General features: G+C 36.3%; 1 protein-coding gene across 1 annotated transcript in view; it reads right to left on the reverse strand.

Moving 5' to 3' along the window:
* The window catches only part of CENPK (centromere protein K), a 26,659-nt gene continuing 7,464 nt past the window's right edge, over positions 1-19,195 (reverse strand). Inside the window, exons 4-10 of the mRNA XM_082335481.1 lie at positions 16,279-16,351; positions 10,158-10,204; positions 8,664-8,746; positions 8,437-8,535; positions 8,011-8,152; positions 3,730-3,783; positions 1-725 (exon numbers count right to left, since the gene is read on the reverse strand). Of these exons, the coding sequence (XP_082191607.1) occupies positions 567-725; positions 3,730-3,783; positions 8,011-8,152; positions 8,437-8,535; positions 8,664-8,746; positions 10,158-10,204; positions 16,279-16,351 (657 nt within the window). The 3' untranslated portion in view covers positions 1-566. The remainder of the gene's footprint in view (positions 726-3,729; positions 3,784-8,010; positions 8,153-8,436; positions 8,536-8,663; positions 8,747-10,157; positions 10,205-16,278; positions 16,352-19,195) is intronic.

Genomic DNA, 19,195 nt, shown 5'->3' on the forward strand with positions numbered 1-19,195 from the left:
TTGTTTGCAACGGCTCTGGAAAAAAACCCAAACACATTCTTGAGATGATACTTCACTGTTATTTCCAAATGTCTGCAAGGCCACGTACAGGAGGAGCTGAGTTATTTCAAATTTTGCCTCTACAGTGTACAACAAAATACTAAAGGAAATTGAGAAGACTTAAAACAATCTAAGAAATAAACATAAAAAAGTCATGTATAAAGTTTGATTTTTAAAGTAGAATGAATGGACTGTTAAACATCTTCACTTTGTCTATTACCTGAATTTGCATCTTATTAAAGCAGCTGAAAAAACCCTCCACGATGCAAATCTTGGCATCACTTGCCATAAAACTGAAAGCCAACTGTAACTGTGAGCAGTTAAAGTAGAATTTTTTTGTCTTTTTTCATACTTGACACTCTGACCAAATATACACTTTATTAAATATGAAAAAAGAATAATCAAATCATCCAAGAAGAAGAGGTTGCTGATAGGTAAAAAGCTTATCATAAAATCTAAATATGTCTTAGCCTGCAAGTAAGAGTACTGGTGCTTTGTTTTGTTTTAAAGTAAACATGTAGGTCACACTACATGTGAAAGGCTTCTAGGCGTATTCTGTTTGGATCTTCTGGATGTCTCAAGGCAATTCCATATCGCAGCAGCAGTTCAATATAAGGTGGCCAAAATGAGTCATTGATTGTTACATAGGGTTCATGTGGTGTGTTCATTAATTTGTTTATAAGAATCTGGAAGACCAAAAGGATAAGATTTAGGAAATGAACAAAACAGCTAGATTTTTATCTCCTTTAACCAAATTTATACAAGTGATTGTAGTGGGACACTTATGTAGGCAATATAAGAAATACAAGACCTGTTCAAGGTAGAAGTAAAATAAAGAACTTCCAATTAACTTCATTACATCTTTTTTGATGTAAAAACTAGTCTGGATAAAAGGAGAATTATGATTCTAAGTTTTTCAACATCTGTCAAAAATTCTTAGAAGATTTAACATAGTGTAACTGTAAATGCCTAAAAAATCTGAACGTGAAGGTGGTAAATCCTTATATAGTTAATTTTTAAATCAGTATCTGTTAATTTAAGATTAAAAGCATTAAATAAGAGGGAAAGCTAGATTTTTGGGAATCACTTGCCTCAAAACCATAATGACTTACTATCAGCAAATCACTGTCCCGCACTCTCAGATTTTAGCAGAGAAGAATGTCCATCTTACAATTTTTCTAAATTTAATCTCACTATTAAGCTAAAAAAAAAAAAAAATCTGTCTTCTTAGATTGGGAAGAATTCTTTTTCCTCTATTCTGTGTCCTTCTGTAGGTAGTGTTAGAAACAAATAAGTTTGCACCTATGACAAATTAAACATCATAGTCCTAGTTTAGCTTCATTATGTTTGTACATCAAATCTTTTTGCTCATCTCATAAATGGATTATCCAAATTCTTAATATCACTTCTTGTATGGGCGTGACAAGCACCTTACAACAATTCACCTCCTCTTGATACTTCCTTACTTCTCCTTTGTTCCTTATCAAAATAAACAATTAGTTAACGGAGTTAAAAACAAAGATGAGTTTTGACGTTCTTTTTCTGTTCTTGGAGAGCACGTTTATATCTTCACAATATTGCTCATGGGGAATATTGCAGACATTACAGATTAAATAATCTCACCCATACCATGGTGCTCTCTTCTATTTATCCTAGGTATTTCATCTTCCTACTCAGAGCTTCTATATGTTATAGGTTTCCTAATTTCAGTAGGTACAAAATATTCTGTCTGCATCTTTACTGCTAAAGAAGAACTCAAAATCCTCACTACCAGACTTTACTCTTTTTTCACCCATTGCTATTTAGAAAAAAAAAAAAAAAATACTGCTGCTCTTTTTCAGAACATTCCGAAGAATTATTCCAGTTTATGTCTTTTGTACTTATCTGCCCCAATTCTGAATATTTACTCCAAATGCATTATTTTAGATGAATTGCTACTTAGTCTTTTCTGACAGCTGATATTCCAAAAGAGCCTTTATGGCTCTAACTTTACATACATTTGTGTTGTAAAAGTCTTTCAAATCTTAAACAAGTTCACTAAATTCTCAATCAGAAAGGAATAATCCTCAAACTGTTTAAAAGGGAAAGAAATATTACATTTGTAAAAAATTACAGCTCATTACTGGAATAAAAAGTAGTATAATAAAAATTCTGAGGTTTGCAGGAGAAAAGAGTTTACTGCTTGCTTACTGCTTATGCTCATTTAATGAAGTAGGTACTGATATACCTAAATAACATGAATGTATACACCTAGCTTGTCAAAGTGGATTTATTAAAAATGTACACTTTCACTATTTAACAAAACACAAGGAGACTGAGGAGACATGGTTAGGAACACATGCGCTGATCGTAATTCTGTGAATGAATTACATTTTTACAACAGCAAGTCTTAAATGTGTAATTATAATACAAAGATAACTTTGCATTTGTCTCTTTAAGAAACTATTATCTGTATCTACGAAAACACTTTTGAAATTTAACAGGCACTTGAAGCTAGAACCAAGTTGCTCAACAAAAAACACCCCCATAAAACAAAGATAAGGGACATCTACAGTTTACGCCAAGATAGTTTAAATAAAAAAAAACAGTCTGAATTTTTGGAAGTAGTATGTTCTTCCAAATGGAAATCAGACATTACCTGGATATGTACACATTTTGAGGAGATTAACAATGTCAGAAAAATATGAAGGGCAATTTTAAAGCATTAGAAGAGCTTTACAATTTTAATTCCATAGGGAATGTGGCTATTTTAAATTCTGAGCTGTTTTCAAGGTCTGCCTAATTTGGCACTAATAGGCATGCCGAGATACTTGAAGCATGTAAAATGATTTTGATGATGTAAGGCCGAAGTCTGGGCTTTAAACTAAAGTACAACAATGTCATAGTGACCAGATCATAGCATCTTAATACCAGAAAGTTGTTTTTCATCAAGTTTTCTCTCAGGAAAAAAAACTTCCCCCTCCGGGGAGGTCTTACGCACAGATGCTTACAACTGCCTGAACAGTGAGGATGGAGGAGGAATGGGAAATTTCACTTCAAATGCTACATGTAAGACAAGAAGGAACAATGCTAGTGAAAAGATTTTTAATGCTCCTTCAAAATTATGCTTTGCAATTCAAATTCATAAATTGCACTGTGATTAAAAATACACACTAGGCAATGCTGGCATACTTATAAAATTGATTAGAAATGCATGAATCAGATTCATTGATTTCCTCATATGAGAAGATAATCCAGTTAATATACAAGACTACGCATTAATTGGTCCTTCTATAGCGGTTATTGTATTATACTACAGAAATATTTTTATTGAAACAGTACAAAACAGCAGGAAATGGAACAAAAATTTTTTGTTAAGCATAGCATTTGTCTCCCTTAATATGAGGCACTAAGGCTCATAAAACTTCTTTAAAATAATCATTATAAAATTAAGAAATAAGGGATAATCATTTTTCAGCTTAAACTGAAGATTTAGTTATCTAAATTATTGCCACATCTCTTGTAAAAAATTTGGGTTTTAATTTGATAGGAATTAAAATAGAAATCTGACATAACATTCTTACACATTCTACTTTTCAATTAATGATCTTAACTGTATGTCATACACTGTTATTTATCTTATCAATATGTTATGATCAGATGTGAGTATTGGAAAATCCCCTAAATCTCTATATAATAAAACCATCTTACCTCTAAAACTTCATGTAGCGTTATCAGTTCTACAGTTGGGTCTTCAGAAGAATTCTGCAAAGATAACCACCCCCACAGTCAAATTAACAGAAACCAAAACTAAATAGTCAGGAAAAACGTTAATTGACAAAGAAAAATAATCACACAGTTATTTGATTGCATAGTACACAACAGGTGAAGACTTACTTAGATTTAGTCATGACAAAAATACAAGGTCATATTTAAATAATTTGTCTACCCGTTCGATATTAGACATTTTAAGTGTAATTTTTTAATTAATTATTTAAAAAGTTTAACCTTAAGTGATCATAGTATATCTACCTGGGTTTACATTTAAATAAAACCAAGTGCATCATAATTATAAATGTAGCACAGTGCAAAACTTTCTACGAATATAATCTGTTGAACTTTAGAAAAATGTTTACAATGCAAATCTGACACAGCTCAGGACTTGAGTTCACAGTACCTTAATATTTTTTTCATAATTTGTCAATGAATATTTGTTTGTTTTTACTCTGACTTCAATTTTAAAATTGGCCAAGCTTAAGAAATAGAATCATTAAAAATTTGAAAAAAAGTCCTTGATAAAATATCATTTGTACAGCAATCCATTAGAAAATTAGTTGTTTTCATTTGTAGCAAGCAAATCAAGGCATTTGCCTGTAAACTGTTATGGATTCCTTAGACAGCAACGCCAACAAAACTGCTTGTGCTGTTGCACAGTGAACCTGATTCTTTTATTTTTCAATTTTATCTTTTTTCCCCTTCCACTTAACATTCAACAAAATAAAGGAGATAATGCAGCACTGGTGGCTGCTTACTCAGCACTGCTGTTGAATATGTCAACTTAAGTCCTAAGATATTAACAGATGTACAGCACCTTATACAAACTCCACTTCTGGAACAGAAGAATAGAAGCAATAAAGAAGCATTTGTGAAAGGCAAGTTCTGGCTCCTTTTTTCCAGCCACAGTTCTTAATATTCTCACCTTCAGAAAGCCACAAGGGGAACATACTACCTGCTCCATGGAAATCTTGCAAACCATGGAGCTGGGGCTCAATAATGCCTATCTTTGTGCCTTTATCTTGGTACTACCCTGAGGAAATAGAATCTACACTAAAAGCTGCAAAGCTTCCTTTGAGCAATCACGAAGATACTTCATAGCCTCGGCTGTTGTATTTGCCTGGCCAAAAAATATTACTTTGTATCTTAGGTAGTAGGTTCAATATTCGTGTTTCACAGTTGAAATTAGGTTATGACTTCAGTAATTACTAAAACAAATATACAAAGAGTAAAATCCTAAGGATATTAGTGTAAAAGATATTAGTGTAAAGATATTAGTGTACTCTGACTGAACTAGCAAACTTATTTTGCTAGGTTTATAATACACATTGTGTATTTTGTTTTGTAAAATTATATTACTTACATATTTTAAGTGTCACCGATATAAGTACCTCTAATTAAATAATGCTTATAAAGTCACTTCTAAGCAGGATGCTTAGCATTTATTTATTTAACCTGAAAGGCACCTTCTTCTCCCTTTCATGAGATAGACTGGCATAAAGAATATTCTTCAACATATGACTTTTCATATTTATTATCTGGAAAAAAATGTGGCTTTTTTTTTAATCTGAGATTTAAAATGCAAGATAATTCTTACCTCAATCACTACCTATACTATAGCAACAGAAGCTAACCTGCGCTACCGTAATTCAGTCTTTCCTCACACCCCCAACCCCAGATGCAGGTGCCTGGTGAAAGGAGAGGGGAACCAGAACAGCCAGGCTTGGAGCAGTTCACTCTGCTCTGGAGCCATGCCCTACAGATGTCAGCCCTGCACATTTGCCCTCACTCAGAACTACTGAGAACACAAGAAGCTTCCACAAAGTGAAGCAAAATTACTGATGTACCGAGTTAAGAGTTCGGTGCTTCCAGAGTGTTGAAGAAAGCTGACAGTAGATGTGAATAACGTGTTCCCCTGAATCAATGTAGCAGCAAATTTCATGGCTAATGCCGTCAATTTGTATTTCACAATAAAGAAAATGATATAGGTGAAAATGGCTGTCTCTCCTGCCTTCACAGTTAATGGCTTAGATCCTGATTACGGGGGACCTGCAGTTGAGCCATTGAGATCCAACTGAGTGAAAAGATACAGAAGCAGCTATGAATTCACAAGGAGTGAAAAGAAAGAAAAAGACTTGTCAGAAAACAAACTGTGTTTACGAATTCAGGAAATGCATAAATAAAATTAAAACTAAGACAAGATAAGAACTTGCTTGGAAGTTTATAAAAATAAATTTTACATTTAAGTAAAAAAAAGGTTGAAGGTGAGCAGGGTAGCTAATAAGATTTTCTGATGGTCAGTATAACAGAGGCTGAGAAAATTCAAGCAGTTGATTTTGCTCTGAGGCAGGAGATTTTATGTAAAATCTTCCTCAGAATTCTGAAACACACACATGAATTCACTGTATCTTATATTTAAAACACAGCTGGATATGACCATGAGCAACTCGATCCAACTTTGATGTTGGCACTACCTTGATTATGGTGTTGGAATGGAAGATCTCCAGAGGTCACTTCCAGCCTATATTTTTCTATGACATCACATAAATAGGAGCAAATAAATTGGTGTATCTCATTATAGGAAATATATTTTTAAGGAAATAATTATATATATGGGAAAAATGGACAATCACTTAAAATGCATCTGGGAAAGTCATTAGTATTTGAAGAAGTATGTGCTAGAACAACTGTAAGATAAGTAAGAACCAGCAAATAGGGAGATGACATATCAGGCTGAAATCAGGAAATATATGCTGGAAAGACAACTGTTAATTAAATCCCTGAAGCTTTAATTTCTTAATGTCGGAACAAAATGTATCCTATTTAGTAATAGCAGGAAACTGGAAGGCATTGATATGTAGAAGAACTAAGATATAATAGAATAAGATGTTTGAAGATGGTTGAATAAGATTTTGAAAATGGACACCATGCCTTGAAGGCCCCATTTGGTATTTTTATGTGCAAAATACGTAATTCTGAGCAAAAAGAAGAGGTTTGTTTGGTTTTTTTTAATTGAAAATTCAGGGTTCATCAGCTGGAAATAACAGGAAGAAAAAGACAAGGGTGCAATCAGTTGCTTTTGTAATGATGGTGAGCTAGTAGTTTTGTTTGTAATATTGGTTTTTACCAGCTTCCAAAAAAGATGAATCCAAGCGGAAGCAAATATAGAAAATGGGTACTATTAGGATAATCCAGGGAATTGGAAAAAATTCTATTACAGGAGAAGAACAAGAAAGTTTGCTAGTTCAATTAGCAAAACAAAGAAAGAGAGGTATAAGAGAGCTGTCTATAACTGTATCAGGAGAAATAACACAAGAAAGAAAAAGACCTATTCTAAGGACAATACTGGTGTAAGAATACATGGATCTATGTTAGACATGAATAAATTTAGACTGAAAGCTACCAGACAGTTTCTAACCAGAGTACTGAGGTACTAGAACAAACTCCAATAGAAAAAATAGTAACAAAAATAATTAGTTTTAAAATGGAGTTCAGTGATAATATTAAAGAAATTATATTATGTCGTTGTCTGAAATAACAGGGAACTGGATTAAAGAAATCCTTTCTATTTCTGTGTTCTTAAGTGTGTCTGAAATCAAAATCAACCCTTGCTTTTTTGTAGCTCTTTTGTAACTATTCTTTCAAATAGTAATGGTAAAAGGTTTATTTTTACTGCAGACTTTGAATTTATTATGCAAAATACTCCCTGACTGCCTATTTTCCCTAAAGTTTTAAGATAATTTTTGGCCCAGTTTGCCTGAACAGAAACTGATGGTTAACATTCCAAACTACACTGTAATTATAAACACTTGTCCTTATTACTGTTCCAAAAACATTGTTAGACAATTAAAATTTGCTTTGCCAAGGAAAATATGAATCCACTTGCCTAGTCCAGTAAAAAAGAAAATGGAACAATTTGGAGTGAACCACTCACCATTTCCAAATTTGGCACAGGTTGCAGTTCAGTAAGAAATACAATACATTGCTATGCATCTCATTGGGTAAGGATATATGCATTAAAAAAGAAAATATCCAGCTGGGAACAGCCTTAATATAAACTAACCTGAAAAATATCAATTAAACCTAAAGAGTCAGCTGTAAGAACTATACTTATTTCAAAATATAACGGCAACTTCTATCCTAGTGTCTTTAAAAAGATATTGCATCCAATTAAATAGAAATTGAACATTCCAAATCTAATAATTAAGAAAATCTTACCTTCTTTTTAGCACTCCCACCTTTCTCTGGAAGGGGAAAATGTTCTTCTAGGAATTCACCCAGAGCATTCAAGAGTTCTTCCTTGTATACCTTTAGTTTCAACATTTTATTTTGCAGTTCATGAAATGCTCTAATTTTCTGTCTAATAGTAAACACATAGCAATAGAGTATGAAATTCAATAAAATAATTAAATAGTTCTTCTCAAGTAAAAAAATCCCTTGTTTTTTATTGTTATAAGTTCAACACCTTGAATCACAGGATATAAGCAGATAGTAGCAATATTTTCCATGTTTCAAATATGGATTTCTGAGTTATTATTTGATCTATTTAATGAAATAAGGAGTATGTTTTAAGAGTTTATTTGCTCATTTGCTTTTGTTGGTATTTAAATTCTTCAATATAAAAACTCAACACTGTAGAAATACCTTGCTTTAGAAAGTTGTTCAACTTGTTTTTTTGTCTCTTCTTCAATTCCATTAAGAGCATCTAGTACCTGTTCCTGTTCCTCAAGCCACTGCTGCTCTCTTTGAAACATAAAAAGTAGGAAATGGCACAACAGATAAGTAGTTTTCCTGGACAGTCAAAAAAAAAAAAAAAAAAAAGGCGTGGTAAAAAAGCTTACAGCATTCATAAGTCCAAATTATTGTATTACCTTTTCAGATCTTCTTCCAGTTGTTTATTCTTTGACTGAACTGTTGACAGCACCATTTCAAGATCATTCTTTACTTTCTGCAACTACAAAAAAGTAAAAATAAACCTACAGTTTGCAGATAGTCCAGTCTGTAGTATTTGTTCTATGTAAGATTACATATGTAAATCTGGTAAAAAGGGCCAAAAATTATCTGTAATTTCTTAGGAAATATGGCTAGAGAGTGACACATTATTTTTAAATCCAGTTGGAGCTATTTAAAATGTTACTGTCACCACTTGCTCATTAGTGTCTTATTGAAGCTCTGTAAAACAACATAGTTGATTTTACCTGAAGCAGATTATGAAGCACACACATGAATAGCTCATCTGATGGAAGACTGAGGAGAAAATACCTACAGCTGCATTGTCTAAATCATTGCAGCTGTTTGCAAGAATGAAGCCTTGCTAATTGCAGCAACATAAAATGTACAGCACTCAGAAAACAAAGGTGCTGGAAAGACTAATTGCATCCATCCATTAAATGGTCCTCAGTGATATGGATATATTTGGGAGGGGAAAGAGGGAGACATAAAACTACTGCAGTCAGAAGTTATATGCGCTGATGAAGAGAGGGAACAGTGGACTCTCAGTGGACTGGGTCTTTCATTAGTGCATTATGTTCTACAAAGTAGTATTTCTAATAGTTCATGTTTTTTTTAATATAAACCTATGATTTGGATGTATTTTGTCTCCTTCTGTACAAACTATGAGAACTTTTATATTTAGCTTAAAGAAATAAAAAATGTGAAAATATTCTACAGAAGCAAATATGCTCTATATATGCAACATCTGAAAAAACACTGGAATCCTCAACAAAATAGACCACAAAATGGGATATCAGATCAAACATGCCATAGTAATACAGTCAAATGAAAGTGTGTAACCAAACAACTTGTTAATAGTGACTCTTAACAGCAGTTGGGTTCCCTGTTGTAAGTGGTACTAGAGGGAGGAAAGCTGCTAGGAAGAAGAAAACCAAAAAGCAATTTGGTTTTTTTTTAAGCCACAGCCACAGGAATATTCTCAGGTCATTTTGCATACCAATGACCAAACAGTATAGTGTAATGCTGACCCTAAGACATTCTTGATTTGCTCTTTGTTCCAAGGCTGGAAGAACTCAACAAAATATTTGCAAATTATTGCCACAGAACTCTAGATCTAAGAATACTGACTCTTCTGTGTAACACATAATGTTACATTATTTTGTATCAGGTATGAAATGCAATATATAAAACCTTTTTGTTTAAAAGATCACTCATCACAACCAGAAAATTTTAGTAATTATAATACAGGGCAAGAAAAAATATTAGAACAACAACAATGCCTGAAGAAACATACACAGTATCTTAGCAGTAGTCCACCACAGGAGTAGTCACAGGAAAATGCAGCAATTGTGTATACTTTTTTCATTTTTTCAATGAAATTTTATTATCTCTTAACAAACAAAAAGACTTACCTCTTCTTTTCCTAATGCTAACAGTACATCTGGATTGGTAGAAATTACTGAAAAATAAAATGAATTGGTTTTTTTGCATTGGATGATATAGACTTGTATATACTGAAAAGCAGCCTGAGTAGAGGGAAACTTGCGTAGCCTCTAAAATACTAGCCTGGCTGTCAGCAGCAGCATAACCACATTTTGTGGTATCCTGCTGGGCTAGACTACTGTCACTTTTCAGCAAGTTAAATTAGACCGAAAAAAGTGTGATGTTAATGCTTCTCTGTTACTTTTTGTACATGAACTAGCTCAGGTACGTATAATTGAAATGGAAAGCACAGTCATACTTCAAGAAAAGCAAGCCTGGTTTTTTCACTGGAAGGGATTGCACCAACATTACCAGTGTGGGCAATCAAATTCTTCCAGTCTTCCAGTTCCTTGTTAAACAGCCTCCTAAATGCTCAATGAGGACTGTAAAACCTAACAGATTTAAAGAACTTAAAAAGCATGTCACCATCCTTACTGTTGACAAGAACAGCTACATGTAGGGAGATGAAAGGCCCAGTAAGACCAATATCCTAACTCCAACCCTGAGCAGCAGCAGTACTTAAGGGAAAGTACGGTACTATTCGAGGATGTGGTAATGTTTCCCCAGAATGCTTGTGGTGATTTATGGCTCATGAATTTCATCAGTGGACAAGGGAAGAGCTACGGATGTCATCTATATGGACTTCTGTAAGGGCTTTGACATGGACCCCACAACATCCTTCTCTCTAAATTGGAAGGATATGGATTTGATGAGCGGACTGTTCGGTGGATAGCTAATTGGCTGGATGGTCGCATCCAGAGGGTAGTGGTCAATGGCCTGATGTCCAGATGGAGATCAGTGACAAGTGGTGTCCCTCAAGGGTCTGTACTAGGGCCAGTGCTGTTGAATATCTTCATCAATGACATAGACAGCGGGACTGAGTGCACCCTCAGCACGTTTGCAGATGACACCAAGCTGAGTGGTGCAGTGGAAACGCCTGAGGGACGGGATGCCATCCAGAGGGACCTGGACAGGCTGGAGAAATGGGCCTGTGTGAACCTCAGGAGGTTCAACAAGGACAAGGGCAAGGTCCTGCACCTGGGTCAGGGCAATCCCCGGTATCAGTACAGGCTGGGGGATGAAGGGATTGAGAGCAGCCCTGAGGAAAAGGACTTGGGGGTACTGGTGGATGAAGAGCTGGACATGAGCCGGCAATGTGCTCTCGCAGCCCAGAAAGCCAACCGTCTCCTGGGCTGCATCAAAAGCAGCGTGGCCAGCAGGTCGAGGGAGGGGATTCTGCCCCTCCACTCTGCTCTGGTGAGGCCCCACCTGGAGTGCTGCGTCCTGCTCTGGGGTCCTCAGCACAGGAAGGACATGGACCCATTGGAGCGGGTCCAGAGGAGGGCCACAAAAATGATCAGAGGGCTGGAGCACCTCTGCTCTGAGGAAAGGCTGAGAGAGCTGGGGCTGTTCTGCCTGGAGAAGAAAAGGCTGTGGGAAGACCTTATTGTGACCTTCTAGTACTTAAAGGGGGCTTATATGAAAGACAGGGAGGGACTTTTTAGTATGGCCTGTAGCGACAGGACAAGGGGTAAGGGTTTTAAACTAGAAGAGGGTAGATTCAGACTAGATATAAGGAAGACATTTTTTACGATGAGGGTGGTGAAACACTGGAACGGGTTGCCCAGAGAGGTGGCAGATGCCTCATCCTTGGAAACACTGAAGGCCAGGCTGGATGGGGCTCTGAGCAACCCAATCTAGTTGTAGATGTCCCTGCCAGTTGCAGGGGGGCTGGACTAGATGACTTGTAAAGGTCCCTTCCATCCCAAAGCATTCCATGATTCCTTGTTTTTCTGAATAAAAAGTAAATTGTTGTATTTGATAGCCTTCAACGGACTCCAATCAATTCTCAGTTCCATGTCAACTTGCAGCATCTTGCATAAACATATGACTTTTGAAAAAGTGAAGCATTTGAATCTATTAACAGCAGAAATGAAAGGTACTCTTAACAGATTGTCCTGGTTTCAGCTGGGATAGAGTTAATTTTCTTCTTGGTAGCTGGTATGGGGCTGTGTTTTGGGTTTAGGATGAGAACAATGTCGAGGATACACTGACGTTTTGTTCCTGCTAAGTAGTTGCTAAGTGGCGCTCACAGTGGTAAAGGTTTCAGCTTCCCATGCTCTGCCCGGTGCACAAGAAGCTGGGAGGGGGCACAGCCAGGACAGCTGGCCCAGACTGGCCAAGGGGCTGTTCCATACCATGTGACGTCATGCTCAGTACATAAACTGGAGCGAGTTGGCCGGAGGAGGGGTAACGATCGCTGATTGGGGGACGGGCTGGGCATTGGTAGGGGGGTGGTGAGCAATTGTACAGTGTATCACTTGCTTTGTATTACTATTGTACTATTATTACTTGTTATTATTATTATTGTTATTATTATTATTACTACTGTTCTATTTTTATTTTACTTTAGTTATTAAACCGTTCTTAACTCAACCCACGAGTTTCCTCCCTTTTACCCTTCTGATTCTCTCCCCCATCCCACTGGTGGGGAGTGAGCGAGCGGCTGCGTGGTGCTTAGTTGCTGGCTGGGGTTAAACCACGACACAGATTTACATCTTAATATGATGGGGATACTTTTTGTACAAGCTTGGGCTCCAAATCTCTAATCTTAAAAATCATTACTTCAATAAAAGCTTTTTCTTTAACAAAAATTAAAACCCTTAACATTCTCATAAAAGCATTCAATATCTCCTAAATACAATACAGTTGATTTCATAAATTTATAAAAGTACTTTTTTCAGAAAGTAATTTTATAGTTATTTTCTCCACAAATTTTGAGACGCCTTAGATCAGTAGTTTTAAAAGCTGTGTTTGTTCTGAGATGAAAATCGGTAAAACTACTGAGTTCAAAATGCATTAAATTACTTGTCACAATAAAATCCCTTTTACTTAGAGAATTACTGTCTCTAAATCTTGACCCAAAATTTGAGTAGAGTGCTCCCAAATTAAGCTTATGTTTAAGAGCTGTGGGAAGTAGTCGTCTGTGCTATTATTAGAGCAAGATTTCTTTAATGACATGAATATTCCACGTACACATGATAAAATTCACTGGCGTGCTTTTATTCACATTCACTGGTGTATTTGAAGAAACCCATATAACTCTTCCTGCTGCACCCCCCTCCCCCCCCATTATTGTGAGCCCTCACTACCTGGGGTTATCAGTTTCTACTATTGGTTTCTAACACTTCTTCATTTTTAGATACCTAATCCTGAATATGTGCTTCCCGTTCAATATTCATATTTTGTGAGTATCAGAATAGTTGGCCATATCTTCCTAGGAAATAAATCACTAACCCTAATTTAGTGAAGTAAGTGCAGATCTAAGACACTGGGACAACACATTTATGGCAGCTGCTACTGTAAAGAACACAGGTTGCTCTATCTGCTATCAGTTAAAGCTTTTTCAGTTATGAATCACTGCGCTTGCAAAAAAAAAAAAGGGATGTGAAACAGAATTGCTGAGTGATATACAGTACAATTACTAAGCAAAATACTACCAGATGCTAAGAATGTAAAAGCAACTACTATGCACGTTTATACAGAACATTTATTAAAATAAGAGGAATTTGGCAGAATACTGATATTTTGCAAAGAAAAATAGAAATTATGCAGAGACCACAACCATTTTATATGGTTTAAAATATGGTTGCTTCCACTTCTTTATTTTGCAAAGGTAAAAGTTAAATTCTATTTTTATGAGCCAAATGCATGGTAAAAAGTTTTAATTCAGCTGATTTAGCAGCTCTAGAGCTACATAAATAGTACCAGAAATTGAGAAAGAACAAGAGACTAAAGTAAAAGCTTTACAAAAATAAAATTTGCATTGAGGATTCAAGTCTGTTAGCCAATATTGTGCCCAAAGAAATGTAGAACTGCCAAGTTACAACCTCTGAAAATAAGGCCTAAAATTGAAATGCTGACAGGCCCTCATTTACAAGAAATGAATGGGCCATTACTAAAAGCACAAACCAAAGCAACAAGTCAGCTTGACATTCATGCTCTAATAGAAAATTGTATTAAATTAGTATTGCTGCTATTCCTATTTAGATAAATTCAGACAATGTTTTCAATTAAGTAAGCCCTCCTTCAAAACAAACAGTCGGTAGAAAGGAGCCAAGAAGGACAGAGAAGATGTAAGCACAGTAGACTCTTCATTTTCATACAAGCACTATAACTCTATTCAAATTCTTAGCAGCAACTTCTTTTTTCTTCCCTCAGAAAGGTAGCCAAAAAGGCAAAGCTTTGGCTGCAAAATATTATTTGCATTATAATATGCATAGATCACTCCTCTAGTACAAAATTAAGATTTCTAATAATAAATCTTATCACCTGGGAACAAGTAAGAATGGTTGAGCAAAGCAAGTCAGCAAGCCAATAAAAATAGGTCAAAACCCAAGAATATTATTAAGCAAACAGCTTAAAGTTTAAAATAATTACATATTTTAGTAAGGAAACCTAACATCTCCAGGTATTTTACCCAGATAAAAACTGTAAGTGCTTTCAGTTCATTTGCTTTAAGCCAGCAGCTTATTCATGAGCAGCAGCCAAGAATCAGTATTTCCCAAATTCATTCAATGTCATACTTTTGGTCTACATACCTCTAAGAAGCATTTAAGGCTGACCATTCTTAGAGACAGGCTTACAAAGCACATGAACTATGTTTTTTTCTAATAGAGTAACAATATTTATTTATAAGAACGAAGACTTGGTTTTTTTCCTCAGCTCCTATTATTTGATCATGATATGCAGCAAGTACATGAACTTTGAAAGAAGCTGGAGAAGTGACTTTAACATTCATGTGAAAATGCATTCCAGTTTGGCCACATGACAAAATATTGGAAATCCCCATTTACTGTCTAAATCACATTCCTATCATTTTGTAAACACTAAAAAATCCAAGCCTCTTCTGGCATAAAAATATTCAAATGAGTCAATGTATCCATTTAAAGATTAAGTAATAAGTTTTACTGGGTTGAAAGGTGCTAATGGTTCCTTGACAAGAGACAACAGCGAGTGCTACCACAACATTAACGATAGTGTAGTGCGAACTGTTTTAGGAGTGTCCAAATGGGATGTCTGAAAAACCAGATTACTTTACTCATAGTTAGATTCTGAATGGTTTTATTTTCAATGTCTGACCACATCAGCCTTGCAACAGAGTGAAACCAGTCAGCGTTGATGCTTACATACAAAAAGAATTTTGAAGAACTGGGAATTTATACCTTTTCACTGATAATGCCTAACAAGTATAAGAGCTACCACTTGCCTCAGTGGTTTGTGCTTCTCAGGATCAATAAGTGATCTGGATTCCTGTGTTGTTAAAATAAACTGGTGTCTTTTACCACCTTTTCTTGACCTGAAATCTCTGACCCCTGTTAAGTCCAAGACAGATATTTTATTACAGTGTAATGGGCTTACCACTAAAGGTTTACTTCAAAGTTTCAGCTACTACATCATAATAAAACACACTTCCGTGAAGTAGTAATTAAAAAAAAAAAAAACAAAAACAAATCAAAGGAGGTATCATTAAAAATATGCCTGGGTAAATTATTGTTAGTTTATTAGTAATACTTGCAAAGATAAAAAAAAAATACATCAACTTCTTAAAAGACAAAATTCTTTGCCAAAGTAGTTCTGTCCTAAAAAGGAAATACAAATGAAAGATGGAGAAGAAACAGTCACATAAAGGGGAAACCTGAAGGAGGGTAACCACATAATGAACTTTTGTTAGGAGATCTGCTAGCAGTTATTTTTCCATTTAACTGACTGATGAATGGTGATATGACTCATGCATTTATTTGTCCAGAATAATAAAATTAAGTTATAGTAGAATTCATGTTGAATTCTAAGCTTATTTAGAACTGAAGTGCAAAAAGAACATAGAAATGAAACACACATGCTACTGAAGGAAGTATTTAATTTTTAAGTAGTTATAGTATGAAAATACAATCAGTAGACATTCAATATATACACAGTTTAAGATGCCTAGATGAAAGAGAATTTGCAGAAGTATATATAAGTATACCTTACATGCAAGCAGTTACTTACTTTCAGGACTTCTTTTTTGCCATTGATTATGTTCCGCTGTTAAAGCTTTCACTCTCATCATTAACAAGGAAAGCTGCATAACAAGAAAAGAAGCATCTCTTGAAGTGTGTTGAGTTGCAATGGAGTAAAGTGAGATGGAATGGGATAGAAATTCAATTATTAAGTTTACACAGCAGAAAACAAAAGAGCATCAGGTGAAGTCCCTGGGGACTGGAAAAAGGGAAATATTGCAGCCATTTTTAAAATGGGTAGAAAGGAGGACCCTGGGAACTACTGACCTGTCAGCCTCACCTCTGTCCCTGGGAAGACCATGGAGCAGACCCTCCTAGAAGCCATGCTAAGGCACATGGAGGACAGTGAAGTGATTCGAGACAGCCAGCATGGCTTCACCCAGGGCAAGCCCTGCCTGACCAACCTAGTGGCCTTCTATGATGGAGTGACTACATCAGTGGATGAGGGAAGAGCTACGGATGTCGTCAATCTGGACTTCTGTAAGGGCTTTGACATGGACCCCACAACATCCTTCTCTCTAAATTGGAAGGATATGGATTTGGTGGGTGGACTGGTCGGTGGATAGCTAATTGGCTGGATGGTCGCATCCAGAGGGTAGTGGTCAATGGCCTGATGTCCAGATGGAGATCAGTGACAAGTGGTGTCCCTCAAGGGTCTGTACTAGGCCAGTGCTGTTGAATATCTTCATCAATGACATAGACAGCGGGACTGAGTGCACCCTCAGCACGTTTGCAGATGACACCAAGCTGAGTGGTGCAGTGGAAACGCCTGAGGGACGGGATGCCATCCAGAGGGACCTGGACAGGCTGGAGAAATGGGCCTGTGTGAACCTCAGGAGGTTCAACAAGGACAAGGGCAAGGTCCTGCACCTGGGTCAGGGCAATCCCCGGTATCAGTACAGGCTGGGGGATGAAGGGATTGAGAGCAGCCCTGAGGAAAAGGACTTGGGGGTACTGGTGGATGAAGAGCTGGACATGAGCCGGCAATGTGCTCTCGCAGCCCAGAAAGCCAACCGTCTCCTGGGCTGCATCAAAAGCAGCGTGGCCAGCAGGTCGAGGGAGGGGATCTATTACAATAGACCACTTATTCCTTCAAAAGATTTAAAAAGCCACTTGCAGGGATCAAGAAACATTTTTATTCTTTTTTCAAAAGGGGGAAATCAGAAGTACATAGAGTTGGAATTTTTCCCCTAATGGCCTGCAATATCAGACAATGACCACAACTGAAGATGAGCCACTAGAAGCAATGCCAATACTTCATATCCCCACGCCTTCTTTAGATGCATGGTTGATACACATTTGAGGCGAAATGGACTGTGCTTGATATGTGTGATGACTGAAAAAAAAAAAAAAAAGATTGGCTTCCAAAAAAAAACCAAACAGTAGTCAAATAACTCTTCTATCAAAACCACATCTGTGGACTCAACAAAAAAATGCTTTAGAACTAGTGCTGTGGCTCACTGTAATCACTGAAAATATAGGAACAATAAGAAAAATACCAGTTCAGAAAAGTTTACTAAAAAACCCCAAACAGAACAACCATAGATTTTTTAAAATGTACTTATTTTAATATCTTACTATGTTCTGGAAAAAGAATATATTCATTATTACTATTCCACTTCCTGAAACTGAGGACTACACCTATAACTTTTCTTCAAGTACACTGTAAATCACATATAGGTGTCATAAGTAATATGGTAAGAAATTAAGTATACATTTAAATACAGAATGTACTGCTGATATGGTCGAATAGTCCATAAAAAGCACTGCAGATTGCATTTGGCTTTACATCAACTAAAAAGAGAAAAATATGATAAGAACCATCAGCCAAGTTCTTACAATAAAAATATCAAGAATTGGCAACTTAATTTTCATTTTTCACTACTCAAATTAACTTTGCAAAGTGCATCTTCAAAAGACAACCTTTTAAATAAAGGAAAACAAATTGAAACCTAAAGAAATAATCACCATACAAACATTTCTTATTTTCTAGATCAGGTGGTGTCATCTCTTTCGTAATGAAGCACTGCTCTTGATGATACTATCAGCTCATTCTTTGTTCCTTTAAACTTCATAAAAAAGGGTGTAGGAAATGTTCTGGATATTCCAGTAACTGGACAAAAAAACCCTTTCAAACAAATGAACACTACCATTCAGCAAGCTGAAATCAAGGGCCGTCTTTTCAACAGACAGATACATACAGCACATATGTGCATTAGATGTCTCTCTCTCATGCCCTATAGACATTCTTAACAAAATATGCTGCTCAGGAAGTAATCCATTACATTGTAGACCAGAATCAATCCCCAAACTTAAAGGATAAAACCACAAGAAGTATATTGCAAGATTACAGTCTTGAGGTAATTAAGGAATGAACATTAGTGACAAGGTCAACAGCAAGGAAAAAAACCATAGCTTCTTTGCCAGCTACAATGAAAACAGAATAGTATAGTTCCAGTTGGAAGGGACCTACAACGATCACCTAGTCCAACTGCCTGACCAATTCAGGGCTGACCAAAAGCTAAAGCATGTTATTAAGGGCATTGTTCAAACACCTCCAACACTGACAGGCTTGGAGCATCGCCCACCTCTCTAGGAAGCCTGTTCTAGTGTTTGACCACCCTCTTGGTAAGGAAATGCTTCCTATTGTCAAGTCTGAACCTCCCGTGACACAGCTTTGAACTGTTCCCATGTGTCTTGTCACTGGGTAACAGGGAGAAGAGCTCAGCACCTCCCTCTCCCCTTCCCCTCCTCAGGAAGCTGTGGAGAGCAATGAGGTTGCCCCTCAGCCTCCTTTTCTCCAAACTTGACAAGACCAAAGTCCTCAGCCACTCCTGGACACGCCTTCCAGCCCTTTCACAAGCTTTGTTGCCCTCCTCTGGATGCATTCAAGGATGTGGTTTGCC

Source organism: Platalea leucorodia, assembly GCF_965183815.1.
Source record: "Platalea leucorodia genome assembly, chromosome: Z".
Taxonomy (NCBI): domain Eukaryota; kingdom Metazoa; phylum Chordata; class Aves; order Pelecaniformes; family Threskiornithidae; genus Platalea; species Platalea leucorodia.